At 44.8% G+C, this 19,844-nt stretch overlaps 1 protein-coding gene across 1 annotated transcript in view; it reads right to left on the bottom strand.

Annotated features, from left to right (window-relative positions):
- Nucleotides 1-11,470, bottom strand: part of RTF1 (RTF1 homolog, Paf1/RNA polymerase II complex component) — a 53,752-nt gene extending 42,282 nt beyond the window's left edge. Inside the window, exon 1 of the mRNA XM_059181212.1 lies at nt 11,256-11,470. Within this exon, the coding sequence (XP_059037195.1) occupies nt 11,256-11,456 (201 nt within the window). The 5' untranslated portion in view covers nt 11,457-11,470. The remainder of the gene's footprint in view (nt 1-11,255) is intronic.
- Between the last annotated feature and the right edge of the window lie 8,374 nt (nt 11,471-19,844).

Genomic DNA, 19,844 nt, shown 5'->3' with positions numbered 1-19,844 from the left:
ACAGCATGGCATATAAAATTTAAGCCAAACTACAGATCTGGCTAAATTAAGGCTAATGCCCAACATACTACAGGTATGGCTGTGTAGGATGCCTCATCTGGCTTCTAGAGTTTCATGAACATTAACATTGCTTAAAAGCCGTATTTAACATTAAATTAGACTGCCAAAATTGAGACCCTAAAATAAAGCAAGTCTCACAGCACTAAGGTAATCTTTGTTAAAATAGCATTATTCTGGGGGCACCTGGGTGGCTCAGTGGGTAAAGCCGCTGCCTTCGGCTCAGGTCATGATCTCAGGGTCCTGGGATCAAGCCCCGCATTGGGCTCTCTGCTCGCAGGAGCCTGCTTTCCCCGTCTCTCTCCCTGCCTGCCTCTCTGCCCACTTTTGGTCTCTATCTGTCAAATAAATAAATAAAATCTTTTTAAAAAATTAGCATTATTCTGGTTAAGTTTAGACTTTTAATCCCATCAATATGTGAAGATTCATAAACCTTAACATTTAATCCCCCTCCCCAACATTCACAGTGTACACTTTGTGATGTCATATCAGAATCAACTGGTAGTAAAGCAACCTAGCTCCCTCTCACTTACTTAAAGGAAATTAAACCTCATCTCTTTAATCAAACCTCCCATGATCACATGAAAGTGGGATAAATATTCTGCACCCCAGAATGAGACTAAACCCTATGGATGGGCCTCAGAGGTTTTTATAGCTAATTAGCATGCTGAGCTCTTTTTCCCTTATTTGAATATTCCACAAACTAACTACTATAAATAATTTCTACCAGCTAGTACGACCAAACATCTTGGTTTGCTCAGGACGGTCCTGGTTTTAGCACCGAAAGTCCTGAATTCTAGGAAACTCTTCAGTTCCAGGAAACTGGGATAGATAGTCACCTGACTACCAGCACCTATCATGTACCTCCAAGCCCTGGGGAGACAGTCATGAAAAAGGATACAGAGTCCTTGACCTCATGAAATTTAAAACTGAGTGAGGGAGACAAATAATAAACAGAAAAAACTCATTACAACTCATGATAAGTGCTAAGAAGAAGAGAATCAAGTGAATGGGGAATGTATCTGAGATACAGTGATCTGAGGAGGCTTCTCTGAAGCAGCGATCTTTAGGCTGAGACTAGGACCTTTGAAGGACCTTTGCAGTTTTCTGGACAGACATCTTCAGATGGAACAGCTTGGCTTAGTCAAATAACTAAGAAGAACCAGTGGGACTGGAGCTTGGCAGGCAAGGGGGAGAACAGCGAAAGGTTGGTTACAGGTTAAGAAGAAACCAGATCATTCCAGGGTTTATAAAACAGGACCAGGAGCAAGCATCTCATTTGAAGGCAATGGGAAGTCACCAAATGGTTTTAAGTGGAGTAATCATCCCCAGAGAGTTGTTTTTGTTTTTTTTTTAAATTTTTTAAAAATTTATTCGACAGAGAGAGATCACAGTAGGCAGAGAGACAGGCAGAGAGAGAGGGGGAAGCAGGCTCCCTGCAGAGCAGAGAGCCCGATGTGGGGCTGGATCCCAGGACCCTGGGATCATGACCTGAGCCAAAGGCAGAGGCTTAACCCACTGAGCCACGCAGGTACCCCACCAGAGGGTTTTTTAAAGAGCTTTCTGACAGAAGAGGAATAGACCAGAGGGGCCAGAGCAGAAGTACGGGAAGGAGTCAGAAGGAATCCATAGGAATGTCATCAGAGTGGATGGTGACCTGGACATGAGAAGTCGTCACAGAAACAAAGAGAAGAGGAAGAACTAGAAAGATAATGAGGAAAGAGTAGTAAATCACATATGTTTAAATCTGAGATATTAGGGCACCTGGATGGCTCAGTAGGTTAAATGTCTGACTCTTGATTTGGGCTCAGGTCATGATCTCAGGGTTCTGAGACTAAGCCCCATGCTGGGCTCTGCACGGCATGGAGCCTGCTTAAGATTCTCCCTCTTGGAGAATAAATGAAACAAGATGGGATTGGGAGGGAGACAAATCATAAGTGACTCGTAATCTCACAAAACAAACTGGGGGCAGGGGGGTTCGGAAAGGGGGGTTGGGGTTATGGACATTGGGGAGGGTTATGTGCTGGGGTGAGTGCTGTGAAGTGTGTAAACCTGGCAATTTACAGACCTGTACCCCTGGGGATAAAAATATGTTTATTAAAAAAAAAAAAAAAAAGATTCTCCCTCTCAGGGCGCCTGGTTGGCTCAGTGAAGCCTCTGCCTTCAGCTCAGGTCATGATCTCAGGGTCCTGGGATTGAGCCCCGCATCGGGCTCTCTGCTCGGCGGGAAGCCTGCTTCCCCCTCTCTCTGCCTGCCTCTCCGCCTACTTGTGATCTCTGTCTGTCAAATAAATAAGTAAAATCTTAAAAAAAAAAAAAAAAAGATTCGCCCTCTCCCAATTTGAGAGGTATGGTATGGGGCTGTGGGGATAGGGAAGGAAAAAATGAAACAAGATGGGATCGCGAGGGAGACAAACTGTAAGAGACTCTTAATCCCACAAAACAAATTGAGGGTTGCTGGGGGGATGCGAGGGGCTGGGTTATGGACACTGGGGAGGGTATATGCTATGGTGAGTGCTGTGAAATGTGTAAGCTTGAAGATACACAGACCTGTACCCCTGGGGCAAATAATACATTATATGTTTAAAAAAAAAAAAAGAAAAAAAGGTGTGTGGGGGGGTGCCTGGGTGGCTCAGTGGGTTAAGCCTCTGCCTTCAGCTCAGGTCATGATCTCAGGGTCCTGCGAATTGAGACCCACAATGGGCTCTCTGCTCAGTGGGGAGCCTTGTTCCCCCTCCCTCTCTCTCTGCTTCTCTGCCTACTTGTGATCTACTCTCTCCGTCAAATAAATAAAATTAGAAAAAAAAAAAAAAGATTCTCCCTCTCTCTCTGCCCTTCCTCATCTCTCTTTCTCTCCCTTCCCCTACCCTAGAAAAAAAATTTTTTTGAGATGTTAATTCTTACTCTTTCTTTCATAACAAAACTATCCATAGAGGAACAGGATTCCAAAAGTGGACACTTGGTTACCTTTCAGGAGTAAGGAATGGAGCTACGGTGTATATGTATGTTTTTGGGACATGGAGGTATTTGTTTTGCTGGAACTGTTTCAACAAGCATCTACTATTTTTTTTTTAAGATTTTATTTATTTGTCAGAGAGAGAGGGAGAAAGAGAAAGAAGACAGCAGAGGCAGAGGGAGAAGCAGGGAGCCCAACATGGGACTCGATCCCAGGATCCCAGGATCCATGACCTGGGCTGAAGGTAGACACTCAAACAACTGAGCGCCCAGGTGCCCCACACTAATTTTATTTTTTCATGCTTTTTAAAAATATATTTATTTATTTATTTATTTGAGAGAGAGCAATAGAGTGTATGTGCACACAAGCGGGAGAAGGGGCAGAGGGAGACGGGGAGAAAGGGAGAAAAGCAGACTCCCTGCTAAGCACGGAACCTGATGTGGGGCTTGGTTCCAGGACCCTGAGATCATGACCTGAGCTGAAATAGAAAGTCAGAAGCTTAGGGATTAGGGTTAGGGACTGTTAAGTGTCTGCCTTAGGCTCTGGCCATGATCCCTGGGTCCTGGGATCAGGTTCAACCTTGGCTGGGGGGGTGGGGGCGGGTGGTCCCTGCTCAGCAGGGAGCCTGCTTCTCCCTCCCCCTGCTGCTCCCTCTGCTTGTACACACTCTCTCTCTGGCAAAGAAATAAATAAAATCTTCAATTAAAAAAAAAAAAGAAGATTTGGACGCTTAAATACTGACCTACCCAGATGCCCCTCTACTATTTTTATTGAAAGAAAATAAATCCAAACAATGAATAAATATATATATATATATATATATATATATATATATATATATGCCCCTCTGACTTAATTCCAGAGTGGCAGTATAACAATGTTTCATATTTCACATGATTGCCACTAAATGTGGCAACTTCCCCTTCAAATTTCCAGCCAAGTAATTATAACTGTAGATAAAATACTGAGTTGTATAAATGCCCACATTACAGAACTGACAGAATCATTTTTCAACCCATTTAAAAGGTACCTAAAATTAAAAAAAAAAAAAATTATACTATTGTTACTTGTTTTTACTTGCAAGGTTCCCTTTTCTAATATACTTTCTAACTAATGCACATTTCTTCTACCCCTTTAAAGGGGTATCAGTATTATAGTAGAGGGGCTGGAGTCAGAACTCCCAAATTGACACTCTTATCTCTGAGTAAGCCTGCTATAACCAGAAAAGTCAGAACACTTCCCACCACAGATAGGCCAAGTAGCATTTGCATATTCAACAAAGATTAAGTGCTTACTCCCTGTCAGGCATTATTTTTTCTTCTTTTTAATGATTTTATTTATTTATTCCAGAGAGACAGAGAAGCAGAGGGAGAACGACAAGCGGACTCTGAGCTGAGTGCAGAGCATAATGCAGGGCTGGATCTCAGGACCCTAGGATCATAACCTGAGTCAAAGATAAGAGTCGGACACTCAACCAACTGAGTCACCCAGGCAGCCCAGGCAGGCATTATTTTCAACTACGCACTCGACATCTCCCCTTAGATCTATCACAGACAACTTTAAAATCTTCACCTTTAAACCTCATCTTCCCCCAGGTTCCCCATCTCATGCCAGGAACAATCAGTCATCAAGTCCTCTCGTTTTATCTTGAATATTCCTTTCCATCCAATCAAAAGTACTTCAGTTGTCTCTCTAAGTACCAAACCAGTCCAAGTCAGGCATTCATTCAGCAACCACTGACAGGATACCTGCTGCACATCAGGCACTGGATTAGGTGCAGGGATATTATAGTGAATAAACAGCCTTGCCTGCCTGGAGCTTCCATTCTAGTGGAACTAATGCTTTCCACCATCTCTCACCTGGACTTTCTCTGCCACCTAACTGATGTCCTTTCTCCAAATTACTTTCCACATAACAGCCTAAGCAAAGTGTTTTTCTTTTTCTTTATTTTTTAAAAAAGATTTTATTTCTTTACTTGACAGAGAGAGAGAGATCACAAGTAGGCAGAGAGGCAGGCAGAGAGAGGGGGAAGCAGGCTTCCTGCTGAGCGGAGAGCCCGATGCGGGACTCGATTCCAGGACCCTGATATCCTGACCCGAGCAGAAGGCAGAGGCTCAACCCACTGAGCAACCCAGGCATCCCTTTGTTTTTCTTTAGAGAGAGAGAGAGAATGCACACACACAAGGGAGAGCACAAGCAGGGGGAGGAGGCAGCTCCTGGCTGAGCAGGGAGCCTGACGTGGGGCTGGATCCCAGGATCTGGGAAGCACAGCCTGAGCTGAAGGCACATGCTTAACAGACTGAGCCACCCAGGTGCCCCTAAGCAAACTTTTTAAAAGACAAACCTGACCACCTCTTCAAGCTTAAAAGTCTTCAGTGGTTTCTCATTACCCTCAGAAACAAGTCCAAAGTCCTTAACATTGCCAACATGGCCCTACCAATAAACTTTAAAACTTTTTAACCCCAGCTCACAGTAAGATAAATTCTACCTCATGAGCCAGGATACTCGTACATGTATATATGCAAAATACAGGTTACAGGAAACAACACTCCTTTTTACTAAGTCTGACCATGATGTTTTCTTTTTTAAGATCTTTTTTTAAAGTAATTGCTACTCCCAATACAGGGCTCAAACTTACAACCCCAAGATCAAGAGTCACATGCTCTACTGACTGAGCCAGCACCCCTGATGTTTTCTATTTGATTCAATTTCATTTTCATTTTTAAGGCTGGTTTTGATTCACTAAACTGACTTTTCCATCTTCAAAGGCTCCAAACAGGGTCTACTGCAGTTTCATTTGTACCTTCTCTCTCCAACCTGTTATATATACTCCAGTCGCTGTGTGTTTCTTTCAGTTTCATTAGGGTGCTAGGTCCTTCCTGCCTCAATGCTTTTGAGCATGCCAGTCCCTCAACCATGAACACGCAACACATCTCTGTACTCTTCATCTCCTAATCTTTTCCTTAACACACATTCCAAATCTGTGTGTTACTCCCTCCAGAGTAGTCTAGGGCCACTTGCTATGCTCTCACAGTATCACTGCTCTTCCCTCACAGCCTCTAATGAAACTGTGATGAAATGACTCTGAGCAATGCCTGCCCCACACTCACCCCCTCCTCTCTGTCTCCTCTAATCTCCTTGGAAGTGGAAACTGCTTCCATTTTGTTGACCCAGTAGCCTCAGTGCCTAACACTGTCTAACACATTTGTTCAAAGATAAACAATCTCTGCCCTTGGGGATCTTACAGTCTAGGAAGGGAGTAATAAATATACCAACAGATCTGGTGTTGAGTTTTCCCTAAAAGCTTCTCTGTTAGAGCTCCCATGAGACTCAATCTTCCTGCACAGAAAAGGTGAGTGAAATTAACAAATGAGTTACATCAAGCTGGATGCAACATTAGGACACAAGTTAAAAGCTTCACAAGCAAGGTGCCTGGGTGGCTCAGTCCTTAAATATCTGCCTTTGGCTTGGGTCATGATGCCAGAGTCCTGGGATCGGGTCCCACATCGTGTTCCCTGCTCAACAAGAAGTCTGTTTCTCCCTCTCCCCTGGCTTGTGTTCACTCTCTCACTAACTCTCTGTCAAATAAATAAATAAAATCTTTAAAAAAAAAAAAAACCACAAAAACCCAAAACCAAAAACTTCATTCTTCTCGCAAGTTTTTCATCCTAGACTTCTACGAAATTCTGCTCTAATATAAAAAAGACCACATGGGTGCCTGGGTGGCTCAGTCAGTTAAGCGACTGCTTTCAGCTCAGGTCAGGATCCTGGAGTCCTGGGATGAGTCCCACATCCAGCTTCCACACCTCTCATGTTCTCTCTCTCTCTCTCAGTCCTCTCTCTCTCACACAAATAAATAAAATCTTAAAAAAAAAAAAAAAAAGACTACAAAAGAGGCACAACTTTTAAATTTAAACTCGCTGCATGGCTTCAGTCAGTTAAGCATCTGCCTTCAGGTCAGGGTCCTGGGATGAGTCCTGTGTTGGGCTCCCTGCTCAGTGGGGAGTCTGCTTCTCCCTCTGCCTCTCCCCTGGCTTGTGGTCTCTCTTCTTCTCTCTCAAATAAACAGAATCTTTAAAAAATAATAATAATAAGCTTCCCAACTTTTATGCGGAAGGTTTATGGAAGAAGGATACTTTGTAACAATGGTATTGCTAGAAAATATTTACAGGCCTGTTCTTTCTTTTTTTAAAAAAGATTTTATTTATTTATTTGACACACAGAGAGAGAAATCACAAGTAGGCAGAGAGGCAGGCAGAGGAGGGGGTGGGAAACAGGCTCTCTGCTAAGCAGAGAACCTGATGTGGGACTCGATCCTAGGATGCTGAGATCATAACCTGAGCTGAAGGCAGAGGCTTAATCCACTGAGCCACCCAGGCGCCCCGGGCCTGTTCTTTCAAAGACAAATTGAATTATTGCTACTTCAAGTATCATAAGCAGAGAAAAAGAGGACATGACAACATCACCATTTTAAATAAGAGAGGATATTATGAAATAAAGCATTCCAGTATGCAAGTAGCCCAATTTTTTTTCTTAAGGCAGAGTAAAGTTTTTTTAAATACGGAGTTGTATTGATCTGAACAGAGAACGCTATTCCTTTATTATCTTGGATGCTTTTCATTTTATAAGACACACTGCATAAATATTTGTAATGACTCACATCCATTATACCCATGGAAGTACATGACAGGGTAGAAAAACAAAAATAAAAACAACAAAAGCTAGGTTTGCCTCAAATTATTTTCCAAAAGGCACCAAAAGCAAGTATCTTAAGGATTTGCAATTTTAAAATGTTCAAGATGGGGCACCTGGGGGGGGGGTGCAGTCAGTTAAGCATATGACTCTTGGTTTTGGCTCAGGTTGTGATCTCAGGGCCATGCGATTGAGCCCTGCATCCAGCTCTGCGCTGAGTGCAGAATCTGCTTAAGATGCTCTCTCCCTCTGCCTCTGCCCCTCCCGCTAGCTCTCTAAAATAAATAAAGGAATCCTTTAAAAAAATGTTGAAGGGTATGCCCAACATAAAAAATAAGGTCACTAAGAAGTCACACGTAAAAAAGAAATCCTTCAAATTCTCAAAGGTCTGAGTTTTTAAAATCTTTCAAAGTTAAAACAATTTAAACTACTCCAATTCAGTTCCTACACACCTCTCGTCCCATCATGAAAGGAAAAAAGGAAATAGGTCTCAATAAAAAGCATCCCAACAATTCAAACAGCTTCGAGATTTAGAATAGCCAAGAGCTCTGCTACCTCAAACATCTTTGTCCAGTTTTCTTCTTATGCGCACACTATAGATGGGACAGAAGGCTATTTCTCTCCCAAACGACTTAGTGTCTTACCAAAAAGATTAGCTTGCACACAGACAGTAGTCTCAGTCGTTAATATAAATGAGTACCTGGGCTGTATCTGGTAAAGGTGCAGAGTCTATCTCTATCCCCTGAGGGTCTGATTCAGTAGGTCTGGGATGGGAGCCCCTGCAAAGTACATTTTAAACAAGCAACCCAGGCAGCTTCTGACACAGATGGTCCTCCTCCCACCATCAGAAAAAATCAGCATAGTAGGTTCACCTGCCTTACCTTCAACAAGGACTAAGTTGGAAATAACATTTCTAACATAATGACTTCTACTCCCATCTGGAAAACCTGGGAACAAGGACCTCCTTTTCTAACTGCTTCACTCTTACACTAGACACTCAGAGATTTCTTATGGTTTTGTCTTTTCCACAAGGACCTTACAGTAGATAGCAAATATGATGTTATACCCACAATGAAGACCTAGAACTAGATGGAGCAGCCCAACGCATCTTGGTTAGAAAGGCCCAGATGCACTGATTTTATTCTGAGGATTCCAAAGACCCCCAAACCAGTCTGACTTTGATTTTCTCCTAAAGGTCTTTGGTGAAAACTTCTAGAGGGCAGAGATCTTTGTTTTTCAGTCCTCTGAGAGCCTGGTGCATTGCTGAACAGACAGAGGCACAGGCGCCTCTGTTAGGATGTGCAGGGAAAGGGAGTTTTGATCTGGTTCCCATCTGATAAAAGAATGCCACCTAACCGTGGCTGAAGAGAAGAAAGTTGAAATTGCTGTTAAATTCTATTAGGTATTACTTACAAATTTTATGCTAATTTCTTTTTATAAACAGATAGAGCTGGGTTTAAAGTTGCAATCCCTTCCAGTATCCACTTTGGAAGAGCTAGCTCTTTGTGGATCAGGTAAAACCTCTCTACCACAAAAGGGAGCTCTGAATTCATTTCATTTGTTAGAATTCTGTGGGCCATCATTGCAGACAGAGTAATTTGCAGCTTAGTTCATTCACCATCAGAACAGATGTCTTAGAGTGCTTTACCAAGGAAGCTCCCAAATAATCTTTTTAATTGTTATAACAATTTCCTCCACACTACTGAATGTACTTTACAAACCTGAATTCTAGCAACAAGTAAAATGACCACAAAACATCATTCTAATTTTGCACTCTGAAAAATTAAAAGACTAACAAATTGAGCTGGTATAGTGAAGAGTATGTGCCTTACTATCGTGCAGATTTGGAGTTCAAATTCTAACTCTACCAGTAATAAGTTGTGTGAATCTAGGTAAGTTTCTTCTTCAACCTCCATCTTCCTCATATGTAAAATGCAGAAAATGACACAAAGTTCACCATAATCTGAAAACTTTACAATATAAATAAATAAAGCACTTGAGGTGACCAGTTCAACCCAAGCACTACGTAAATGGTAGCTGGTGTTTTTACTGGAAATACCCACATTTCTAAATTTAAAAAAACTGCCAATCTAAAATTATCAAACTTTTCCAGCCAAGAATATATTTTTTATATTTTTGTAAATTTTAGGAGCCTTTCATAAATTTCAGGAGCCTTTCAGTGAGAACATTTTCAACTTACCTTTCAATATCTATCCCCAAACAAGGTTTTCTCCCTTTGATGAAACCCCACAACTTTCCCACCTCCATACCATTTTCAAAACAGTCCTCTTTTCTTAAACACATTTCCAGGCCCTTCTTCTTAAAGTTCACCCATTTCATGCCCTAATACTTTAGTCCTGAGACCTGTGGCCTAATACAAAGAACCTCCAGGAAGCCATTTATACAAAAGCCTTAGTTTGCAAGTGTTCATACCAATATTAATTCTTACAAATACTTGATCCTTTTAATAGCACAATTAGATACTCAAGGCTAATACTGTATCTAGAGTTTACAGTTACAGACAAAAGATACATAGCTAGAAAACAGCAGAGCCAGCCTAGAACTCAAAATTTCATATTCTAAATTCAGAACTCTCTCTTTTTAACTTCTAAAGCTACTACCTCTTACATACTCTTTGTATCATTTGTTCACAAAACATGGTGGGGGGGTACTCTTTCATTCTTCCAGTATCACTAGAGCACTGCTGTAAAGGACAGCTTCCTCCCTACAATATTTTCTAGAGCATAAAAACAGTTCAACCCCAAGACAGTGAGACCAAAAGTTACTTTCAATCCTGCACAATCCTCAAGTAAGAAAGAATTCTGGGATGCTGCATGAAAAGAGCCAAAAAGCCTCAGTCATAGCCCTTCTAAGTTTTCCTATATATTTCTCCACTTTTGGCCTCTTTCCTTCTCCCAAGAGTTTTCTTTGGTCTGACATCTCAACCGGGACCCTTCTCAACCACAAACGACCCTAGCTGCCAAACAGATTTGCGCCCACAGCTAAGTCTTCCTCATCAAGCACGGCATAAGTTCCCCGGAACGTTTAAGGGGGTCTCTCCTCCAGGTCCACACCTCTAATCTGAAAAACTTCATCTTCCAGAGCCCGCACCATCTCGCCCCCCGCCCCCACCACCCCCACACTCACCCATGCACCTCCTCCAAAATCTCCCAGCCTCCCTGGTTGGCGGGCGATACTTCCTATCTCTCCGGGCCCGGATCGCCGGGCCTGCAGCCCGCCGCCCCGATCTGAACCCGGCAGATCATGGACCCCTCTGGTCCCCCGAGCCCGAGGCCCACCAGCCTGGTCCCTGCCCCGCCTCCCCGCCCAAGGCGCCAAGTCCTCGGGGTTCCGACTCCAGGCCCCGGCCGGACTCTGAGGGCCCCTGGTGCTGCGGAGAGGACAAAAAAGAGGTGGCAGCGGTGATCAGGGCACGGGGCGGGCCGGGAGCTCCGGCCGGGAGGCCCCGGGCCCGGCCGGCTCCAGGCTCCCGTGGCCCGGACTCAGCCCTCCCGCTCCGCCGGCCCGCGCCTCCGCGGCCTGCCCTCACCTGATCCAGGTTCTCATCGCTGCCGCTGTCCTCCGTGTCCGAGTCGATCACGACGCGGCCTTTCCGCTTCTTTACCATGGTGGTCCCCCGGCTCCCACGCCGGACGCCGCCCGGACTCCCCTCTTGCCCGCCTGCCAGTGGGACCGCCACTGCCGCCGCCGCCGCCGCCGCCGCTCGACCCACACAAAGGCGACCGCGCATGCGCGCTCCGCTCCGCCCCTGGCCCCGCCCCCCGCTCGTCGCACGCCGTTCGCCGGCGCCCGGTGCCCCGCCCTGCCCCACCCCCGACGCAACGTGGGAGGCGGGCCCCGGTACAAGGTTGGGTTCCGGACAGGGGACAGTGGTCCTGTACTCTGCTCCGGCCTCTGGAAGATTTGGGTGAGTCTCCTGTGCGGGGCTGGAGCTTGGTGTGCTACGTACCTGTAGTGAACTGGCGTTGCAATCATCTGGGTCTGCTCTGACAAGCCTTACAACTGGTCTGCACTGATGGAGTGTCAAGTGCGCCGTCAGGGGCTTGCCCGCCTGGAAGACACAAGTAGGCTGGACCAAGCAGAGGGCACCGGTCAGGGATAAAGCCTGCCTACCTGGGCTGTGCAGGTGACACCTGAGCTGGAACGTGGAGGATGCATCCAAGTTACCCAAAAGAAGAATAGAAGGAAGGTTGTCCCAAGCAGAGAACCGCATGGGCAAAGGCCCGTAGATAATTGAAAAAATTGGGTTCAGGGAATTGAAAGTTCATTATGGAACAGGGAATATGGTGTGTGTGGAGGGACTCAGGGGCCACAACCTTCAGTGCCTAATAAGTTATATTCAAAAGTTTGAACTTCAGTATTGAAAGATTTTAAACTGAAGAACGACGTTATTAGCTTTGTGTTTTAAAAAGATTACTCTGGGAGCAGTGTGGCGAATGAATGAGAAGGAAGGGAGCCCAAGGGCGAGGAGGCCACTTAAGCTGTTGGTGTCATTATGGCAGGCGATGATGGTGCCCCAAACCAAAGAAGAAGCAATGCAAATGAAAAGAAGTGGATGGATTCTGCATAATTTGGAAGGTAGAATTACCAAGACCTGAATATTATTTGGGAGAGAGTGTAAGGCGAGGTCCCAAGCACAAGTGATGTCTTAGATCCTGGCTTAGGAAGCTGATGGTGAGTGGGCCCTTCATCAATATGAGAAACACAAGTGTAAAGGAGGTCTGGGAAACTGGTGTATGAAGGAAAAAAGTTCAGTTTTTTGCTTGTTGAGGTCAGTTAATTATGTTTTTTTTTTTTTAAGATTTTATTTATTTTATTTGACAGAGAGAGAGATCACAAGTAGGCAGAGAGGCAGGCAGAGACTGAGGGGGAAGCAGGCTCCCTGCTGAGCAGAGGGCCCGATGCGGGGCTCGATCCCAGGACACTGAGATCATGACCTGAGCCGAAGGCAGCGGCTTTAATCCACTGAGCCACCCAGGCGCCCCAATTATGGTTTTTTTTTTTTTTTTTAAGATTTTATTTATTTATTTGACAGAGAGAAATCACAAGTAGACGGAGAGGCAGGTAGAGAGAGAGGAAGGGAAGCAGGCTCCTTGCTGAGCAGAGAGCCCGATGCGGGACTCGATCCCAGGACCCTGAGATCATGACCTGAGCTGAAGGCAGCGGCTTAACCCACTGAGCCACCCAGGCACCCCGAGGTCAGTTAATTAAAAGAGCAACCTCAGGGGCACCTGGCTAGCTCAGTCTGTAGAGCATATGATTCTTGACTTTGGGGTCATGAGTTTGAGCCCCATGTTGGACATAGAAATTACGTTAAAAAATAAAGGGCAATTTCAGAGATGATTTCTTTGTGGGATTTAGAATATGAGATAGGGAACATTAGCAATAATAATTTGAAAATGTTCTCAAAACTTTTGGGGAGTCATTAATTCTTTGTTCTGCAATGAACTTGGGAGTTAGATCCCAGTCTTCCCTGGGCATTACTGGACACAGGCAAGCTGATAAGTTTTTCTCTCCGGCTCGTTTTTTCTTTTCCCCTTTCCTGTCTAAATTTTATTTTCTCCAGTAAGTTATAGCATCATAAGTGTGTATGCCTTAGAATAGAAATAAAAGAATATATCAGACTTAGAGGAATCCCTGGAACTAAACACATATCAAGATATCCAGTTTGCTGCCAGTTAGCTTGAAAATGCATTCAGGATTTAGAGAAAATTAAGGCTTAATTCCCTTTTTACTCCAAAAGATTTTTCCTAAGATATACCCCTTGACCTCTCTCCTCCAACATATTCTTGGAAATGACCCCATGGCAACAATGACTCAAATGACCAAGCCGGTTTCCCTATCTCTAGCCACCCTGAAGTTTGATGCCTTTCTGTGAGGACCCTCTTTAAATGTGTTAATAGAAGAAGACCAAGGGTCACCTGGGTGGTTCAGTTGGTTAAATAACGACTCTTGATTTCAGCTCAGGTCATGATATCAGGGTTGTGAGAGCCCTATGTTGGACTCCACGCTGATGGTGGAGACTCTCCCTCACCCTCTCCCTCCTTCCCTCCCACCTTGCCCACTCTCGAACATGTGCTCTCTCTCTAAAAAAAAACTTAAGGGGCGCCTGGGTGGCTCAGTGGGTTAAAGCCTCTGCCTTCGGCTCAGGTCATGATCCCAGGGTCCTGGGATTGAGCCCCGCATCGGGCTCTCTGCTCAGCAGGGAGCCTGCTTCCACCTCTCTCTCTCTCTGTTTGCATCTCTGCCTACTTGTGATCTCTGCCTGTCAAATAAATAAATAAATAAATAAATCTTTTTTTGGGCGCCTGGGTGGCTCAGTGGGTTAAGCCGCTGCCTTCGGCTCAGGTCATGATCTCAGAGTCCTGGGATCGAGTCCCGCATCGGGCTCTCTGCTCAGCAGGGAGCCTGCTTCCTCCTCTCTCTCTCTGCCTACTTGTAATCTCTCTCTCTGTCAAATAAATAAATAAAATCTTTCAAAAAAAAAAAAAACTGTACTAGGAACATTTAAAAAAAAAAAAAATAAATAAATAAATAAATAAATCTTTTTAGAAAACCCAAAACTTAAAAGACCATAATAGGGGCACCTGTGTGGCTCAGTTGGTTAAGCCTCTGACTCTTGATCTCAGGGTTGTGAGTTCAAGCTCCATGTTAAAAGACCGTAATATTGTCAGTGACCTATGACTGCAATTAAGAAAGATAGGCTTTAGGGCACCTGACTGGCTCATTTGGGAGAGTGTGCAACTCTTGATCTTGGGGTTGTGAGTTTGAGACCCATGTTGAGTGTAGAAGTTACTTAAATAAATAAAACCAAAAAAGTATATTCTTTATTTGAGTGAAATCTATTGATTTTGCTCTTTCTTCAAGGAGTCATCAAATGATTCATATACTGGGTGCCTGGGTGGCTCAGTGGGTTAAGCTGCTGCCTTCGGCTCAGGTCATGATCTCAGAGTCCTGGGATCGAGTCCCGCATCGGGCTCTCTGCTCAGCAGAGAGCCTGCTTCTCCCTCTCTTTCCCTGCCTGCCTCTCTGCCTACTTGTGATCTCTCTCTGTCAAATAAATAAATAAAATCTTTAAAAAAAAATGATTCAGGGGCGCCTGGGTGGCTCAGTGGGTTAAGCCGCTGCCTTCGGCTCAGGTCATGATCTCAGGGTCCTGGGATCGAGTCCCACATCGGGCTCTCTGCTCAACAGGGAGCCTGCTTCCTCCTCTCTCTCTGTCTGCCTCTCTGCCTGCTTGTGATCTCTGTCTGTCAAATAAATAAATAAATAAATCTTTAAAAAAAAAAAAAAAAAAGATTCAGGGGCGCCTGGGTGGCTCAGTGGGTAAAGCCGCTGCCTTCGGCTCAGGTCATGATCTCGGGGTCCTGGGATCGAGTCCCGCATCGGGCTCTCTGCTCAGCAGGGAGCCTGCTTCCTTCTCTCTCTCTCTGCCTGCCTCTCAGTGTACTTGTAATTTCTCTCTGTCAAATAAATAAATAAAATCTTTTAAAAAAAAATGATTCATATACTGAAGTTAGTCCATATTGAGAGTAAACAGTGTCTTTTTTCTTTTAGATTTTATTTATTTGACAGATGTCACAAGTAGGCAGAGAGAGGGAGAAGCAGGCTCCCTGCTGAGCAGAGAGCCCAATGCGGGGCTCAATCCCAGGACCCTGAGATCATGACCTGAGCCAAAGGCAGAGGCTTAACCCTCTGAGCCACCCAGCTGCCCCTGTCTTTTTTTTTCTTTTAAGAATTATTTATTTATTTGACAGACAGGTCACAAGTAGGCAGAGAGGTAGGCAGAGAAAGAGAGGGGGAAGCAGGCTCCCCGCTGAGCAGAGAGCCCGATGCAGGGCTTGATCCCAGGACCCTGGGATCATGACTTGAGCCAAAGGCAGAGGCTTTAACCCACTGAGCCACCCAGGTGCCCCTTTAAGATTTTATTCATGGGCGCCTGGGTGGCTCAGTGGGTTAAGCCGCTGCCTTCGGCTCAGGTCATGATCTCAGAGTTCTGGGATCGAGTCCCGCATCGGGCTCTCTGCTCAGCAGAGAGCCTGCTTCCCTCTCTCTCTCTGGCTGCCTCTCCGTCTACTTGTGATTTCTCTCTGTCAAATTAATAAATAAAAAAATCTTTAAAAAAAAAAAAAAAGATTTTATTCATTAGAGTGTGCGCACAAGTGTGCACGAGCGGGGTCAAGAGGAAGGTCAGGGGGAGAGGGAGAAGCAAACTCCTTACTGAACAGGGAGCCCGATGCAGGACTCAATCCCAGGACCCTGGGATCATGACCTGAGCCAAAGGCAGATGCTGAGCCACCTTGGTGCCCCGAGAGTAAGCAGTGTCTAGATTGAATGAATAAACATATTATACTCTAAATTTCCTCTTGAGTTGGCTTTCCAGAGAACCCAACCTGTGCAAGTTTTCCCTTAGTAAAGTGAGGATAATGATTATATCTGCCTCTTTGGGTTGTAATAAGGTTTAGATTAGTTAACATATGTTGAAAAGTGCTTAGAGTACTTCCTGGCAAAGAGTAAGCACTCAGTAAATGCCAGCTATAATTGTCTAGGGAGGAACTGTAGGAAGAGGGTTGAGATAGGAGATTTTTATTTTTTTTTTTTTTTTTTTAACATGAAAGCCTGGGGAAGAACAGGCTTTTTTTTTTTTTTTTTTTTTTTTTTTTTTTTTTTTTAAAGATTTTATTTATTTATCAGGGGTGGGGGGGAGAGAGCAAGCACAGGCAGACAGAATGGCAGGCAGAGGCAGAGGGAGAAGCAGGCTCCCCACCGAGCAAGGAGCCGGATGTGGGACTCGATCCCAGGACGCTGGGATCATGACCTGAGCCGAAGGCAGCTGCTTAACCAACTGAGCCACCCAGGCGTCCCGAGATTTTTATTTTTTAATTTTTACACTTTGATGCTGTTTGGGCTTTATACATTGAGAATGAATTTTTTATCATAATGATTTTTTAAAATATTTTATTTATTTATTTGTCAGAGAGCACAAGCAGGGGGAGTGGCAGGTAGAGAGAGAAGCTGACTCCCTGCTAAGCAGGGATCCCAATGCAGGACTAGATCCCAGGACCCCAGGATCATGCCCTGAACTGAAAATGGAGGCTTAGCCCACTGAGCTACCCAGCCATCCCTCATAATGGGTTTTTAACAGTTTTGTGGAAATAGAATTTTTTTTACCCACTATAAAAATTATTCCTACTGGAGCACCTGGCTGGCTCAATTGGTGGAGCATGCAACTTTGGATCCCAAGGTTGTGAGTTCCAGCCCTACAGTGGGTGGAGAAATTACTTAAAAATAAACCTTAGGGCGGGGGGAGAAAGAATGTGGTAATACGTGCGTGTATGTGAACATTGAGAGCAGGTCTAGGGAAACCATTACTGTGTATGTTTACCGTGGTTTTTCGGTTTTGTTTTAAAGGTTAGATGGAAATTTTTTTTTTTTTAAAGATTTTATTTATTTATTTGACAGAGAGAAATCACAAGTAGATGGAGAGGCAGGCAGAGAGAGAGAGAGGGAAGCAGGCTCCCCGCTGAGCAGAGAGCCGGATGCGGGACTTGATCCCAGGACCCTGAGATCATAACCTGAGCCGAAGGCAGCGGCTTAACCCACTGAGCCACCCAGGCGCCCCTGGAAATTTTTTTTTAAAGATTTTACTTATGGGGCGCCTGGGTGGCTCAGTGGGTTAAGCCTCTGCCTTCGGCTCAGGTCATGATCCCAGGGTCGTGGGATCGAGCCCCACATCGGGCTCTCTGCTTAGCAGGGAACCTGCTTCCTCCTCTCTCACTCTCTGCCTGCCCCTTTGCCTACTTGTGATCTGTCAAATAAATAAAATAAAAAAGATTTTACTTATTTATTTGAGAGAGAGAGAGAGAGAGAGAATGAGAGAGAGCATGAGAGGGGAGAGGTCAGAGGGAGAAGCAGACTCTGAGCAGGAAACCTGATGTGAGATTCAATCCCGGGACTCCAGGGTTATGACCTGAGCCAAAGGCAGTTGCTTAACCAATTGAACCACTCAGGTGCCCCCCTCCCTTTTTTAAAAAAAGTAGGCTCCATGCCCGGCATAGAGCCCAACTGCCTGGGTGGCTCAGTGGGTTGGGCGAGTGCCTTTGGCTCTCGTCATTGTCTCAGGGTTTTGTTTGGGATCGAGCCCTGCGTTGGGTGCCCTACTTCTCCCTCTGCCTCTCTCTCAAATAAATAAATGAATAAATCTTAAAAATAAAAAAAGAGGGGCACCTGGGTGGCTAAGTGGGTTAAAGCCTCTGCCTTCAGCTCAGGGTCCTGAGATCGAGCCCTGCATCGGGCTCTCTGCTCAGCGGGGAGCTTGCTTCCCTTCCTCTCTCTCTGCCTGCCTCTCTGCCTACTTGTGATCTCTGTCCGTCAAATAAATAAATAAAATCTTAAAAAAATAAAAATAAAAAAAGAGGGGGACACAACCAATTGAGCCACCCAGGATGGCTACACGGTCCTACACAGTGTTGCAGGGTTCTTCTTTTGGTTAGTGGACCATTTACTTATTTATTTTTAAGTTTTTTATTTAAATTCAATTTCATTAGTATGTACTGTACTATTAATTTCAGAGGTAGAATTCAGTCATTCATCAGTTGCATACAATACAAGACCTTTTCTTTTTTTTTTTTTTTTTTAAGATTTTATTCATTATTCATTTGACAGAAAGAGAGAGATCACAAGCAGGCAGAGAGGCAGGCAGAGAGAGAGGAGGAAGCAGGCCCCCTGCTGAGCAGAGAGCCCGATGCGGGGCTTGATCCCAGGACCCCGGGATCATGACCTGAGCCGAAGGCAGAGGCTTAACCCACTGAGCCACCCAGGCGCCCCCCAGACCTTTTCTTAATTAATGAGTTGAGGGTCTGAAAATTAGCTCAGATGCAAAGGTGGGAGAAGGATGTCACTTTTTATTGGGGCAGCTGCCCTCAGCCCGTTAATCACCTGACCTTGATTTCTTCTGATTGAAAATTGAAATTTAACCCTGTTAGCCCTTGGAGATGCTGTATTCTGTAAACCATCTCCATAAGTCTCTGAGGTTCAGGCAGCCTTGGCTGTGACGCTGCCCTTTCTGCTATTAGAATAATTGTATCTACCTGGCTCCTTAATTACCTGGTAGTTAAGTGCTGCCACGTGGCCTCTTGTTGCAAGTTCTATCACCCCATTACTGTTGTGAGCCTGATTTTGTAACAGTCTCTCCTACTGTCAGTCCTGACCTGTATTTTTAGCATGTAGTAAAATTTCAGTGATGCTGTTGCAGCTCTTTACCATCTCATTCCCTGTGGCTTTAGTAAGTGGAGTATCCTCTTGATCTTCCCATGGAACGTAATTGTTTAGTGGGATTTCCAGCCTTCCTACAGTACATCTACTTCACTGTGCTTCCCTGAGTTTTTAAATCTATTCCTACACAATGTGTCCTGGCAGTTTTGACATTTTTTTCCCCCCTCTTTGTATGGGTTGTAGTTTTTCATGCTCCTAAGAGCCATTCCGGTAGTATTTCCTGGGGCCTTGGCAGAGTGATAACTGTTGTATCTCAGCAGAATGTTTCCAAATCAATAAATTCTCCCTAACCCAATTTTGTGATCTGGTCCTCTTGATTAAGCACCTGCAGAATCCAGTCCCTTGTTACTCCCCCAGCTCCTGGCATTTTATGTGTGGCTAGTTCTTGTAGCTCCTTTGGGGGATAGCACCTTAATGAGTCCCAATAAATCCCTCACTGGGTTATGTACTGTTTTAACTTTGGTTATCAGCCTAGTATCCAGCAGGGAGGTAAGAGCAGACTTTGAGAAGGGTACCTGCAGTCTTACAGGGTCTGGTCTTCTGCATTGTCTACAAAGAAGAGGGAAGCGCTAGATGATGGGCCATTTCTGCACATTCAGAGGGTGTAGGAGAAATTGGGAATTCAAGATCTTCAGGGGCACCGATCAGATATCTCCATCCCACATGTCATATTCCCATTATTTCTCAACTAGGGTCTTTAGCCAGCTTGCCTTGCTTGGGAGTTTAACATCATTGGATCTTAGACTATTCTGATAATTATCCTGGCCCTCAGCTTTCCCTGCCCTCCCACTACAGGTGATGAAGCCCTCTTCATATGCCTTTAAGGGGGCCCTCTGGCTTCCAC

This window comes from Mustela lutreola, chromosome 7, assembly GCF_030435805.1.
Source record: "Mustela lutreola isolate mMusLut2 chromosome 7, mMusLut2.pri, whole genome shotgun sequence".
NCBI lineage: Eukaryota > Metazoa > Chordata > Mammalia > Carnivora > Mustelidae > Mustela > Mustela lutreola.
The sequence above is the reverse complement of the archived record's forward strand: the minus strand, read 5'-3'. Positions and strand labels throughout refer to the sequence as shown.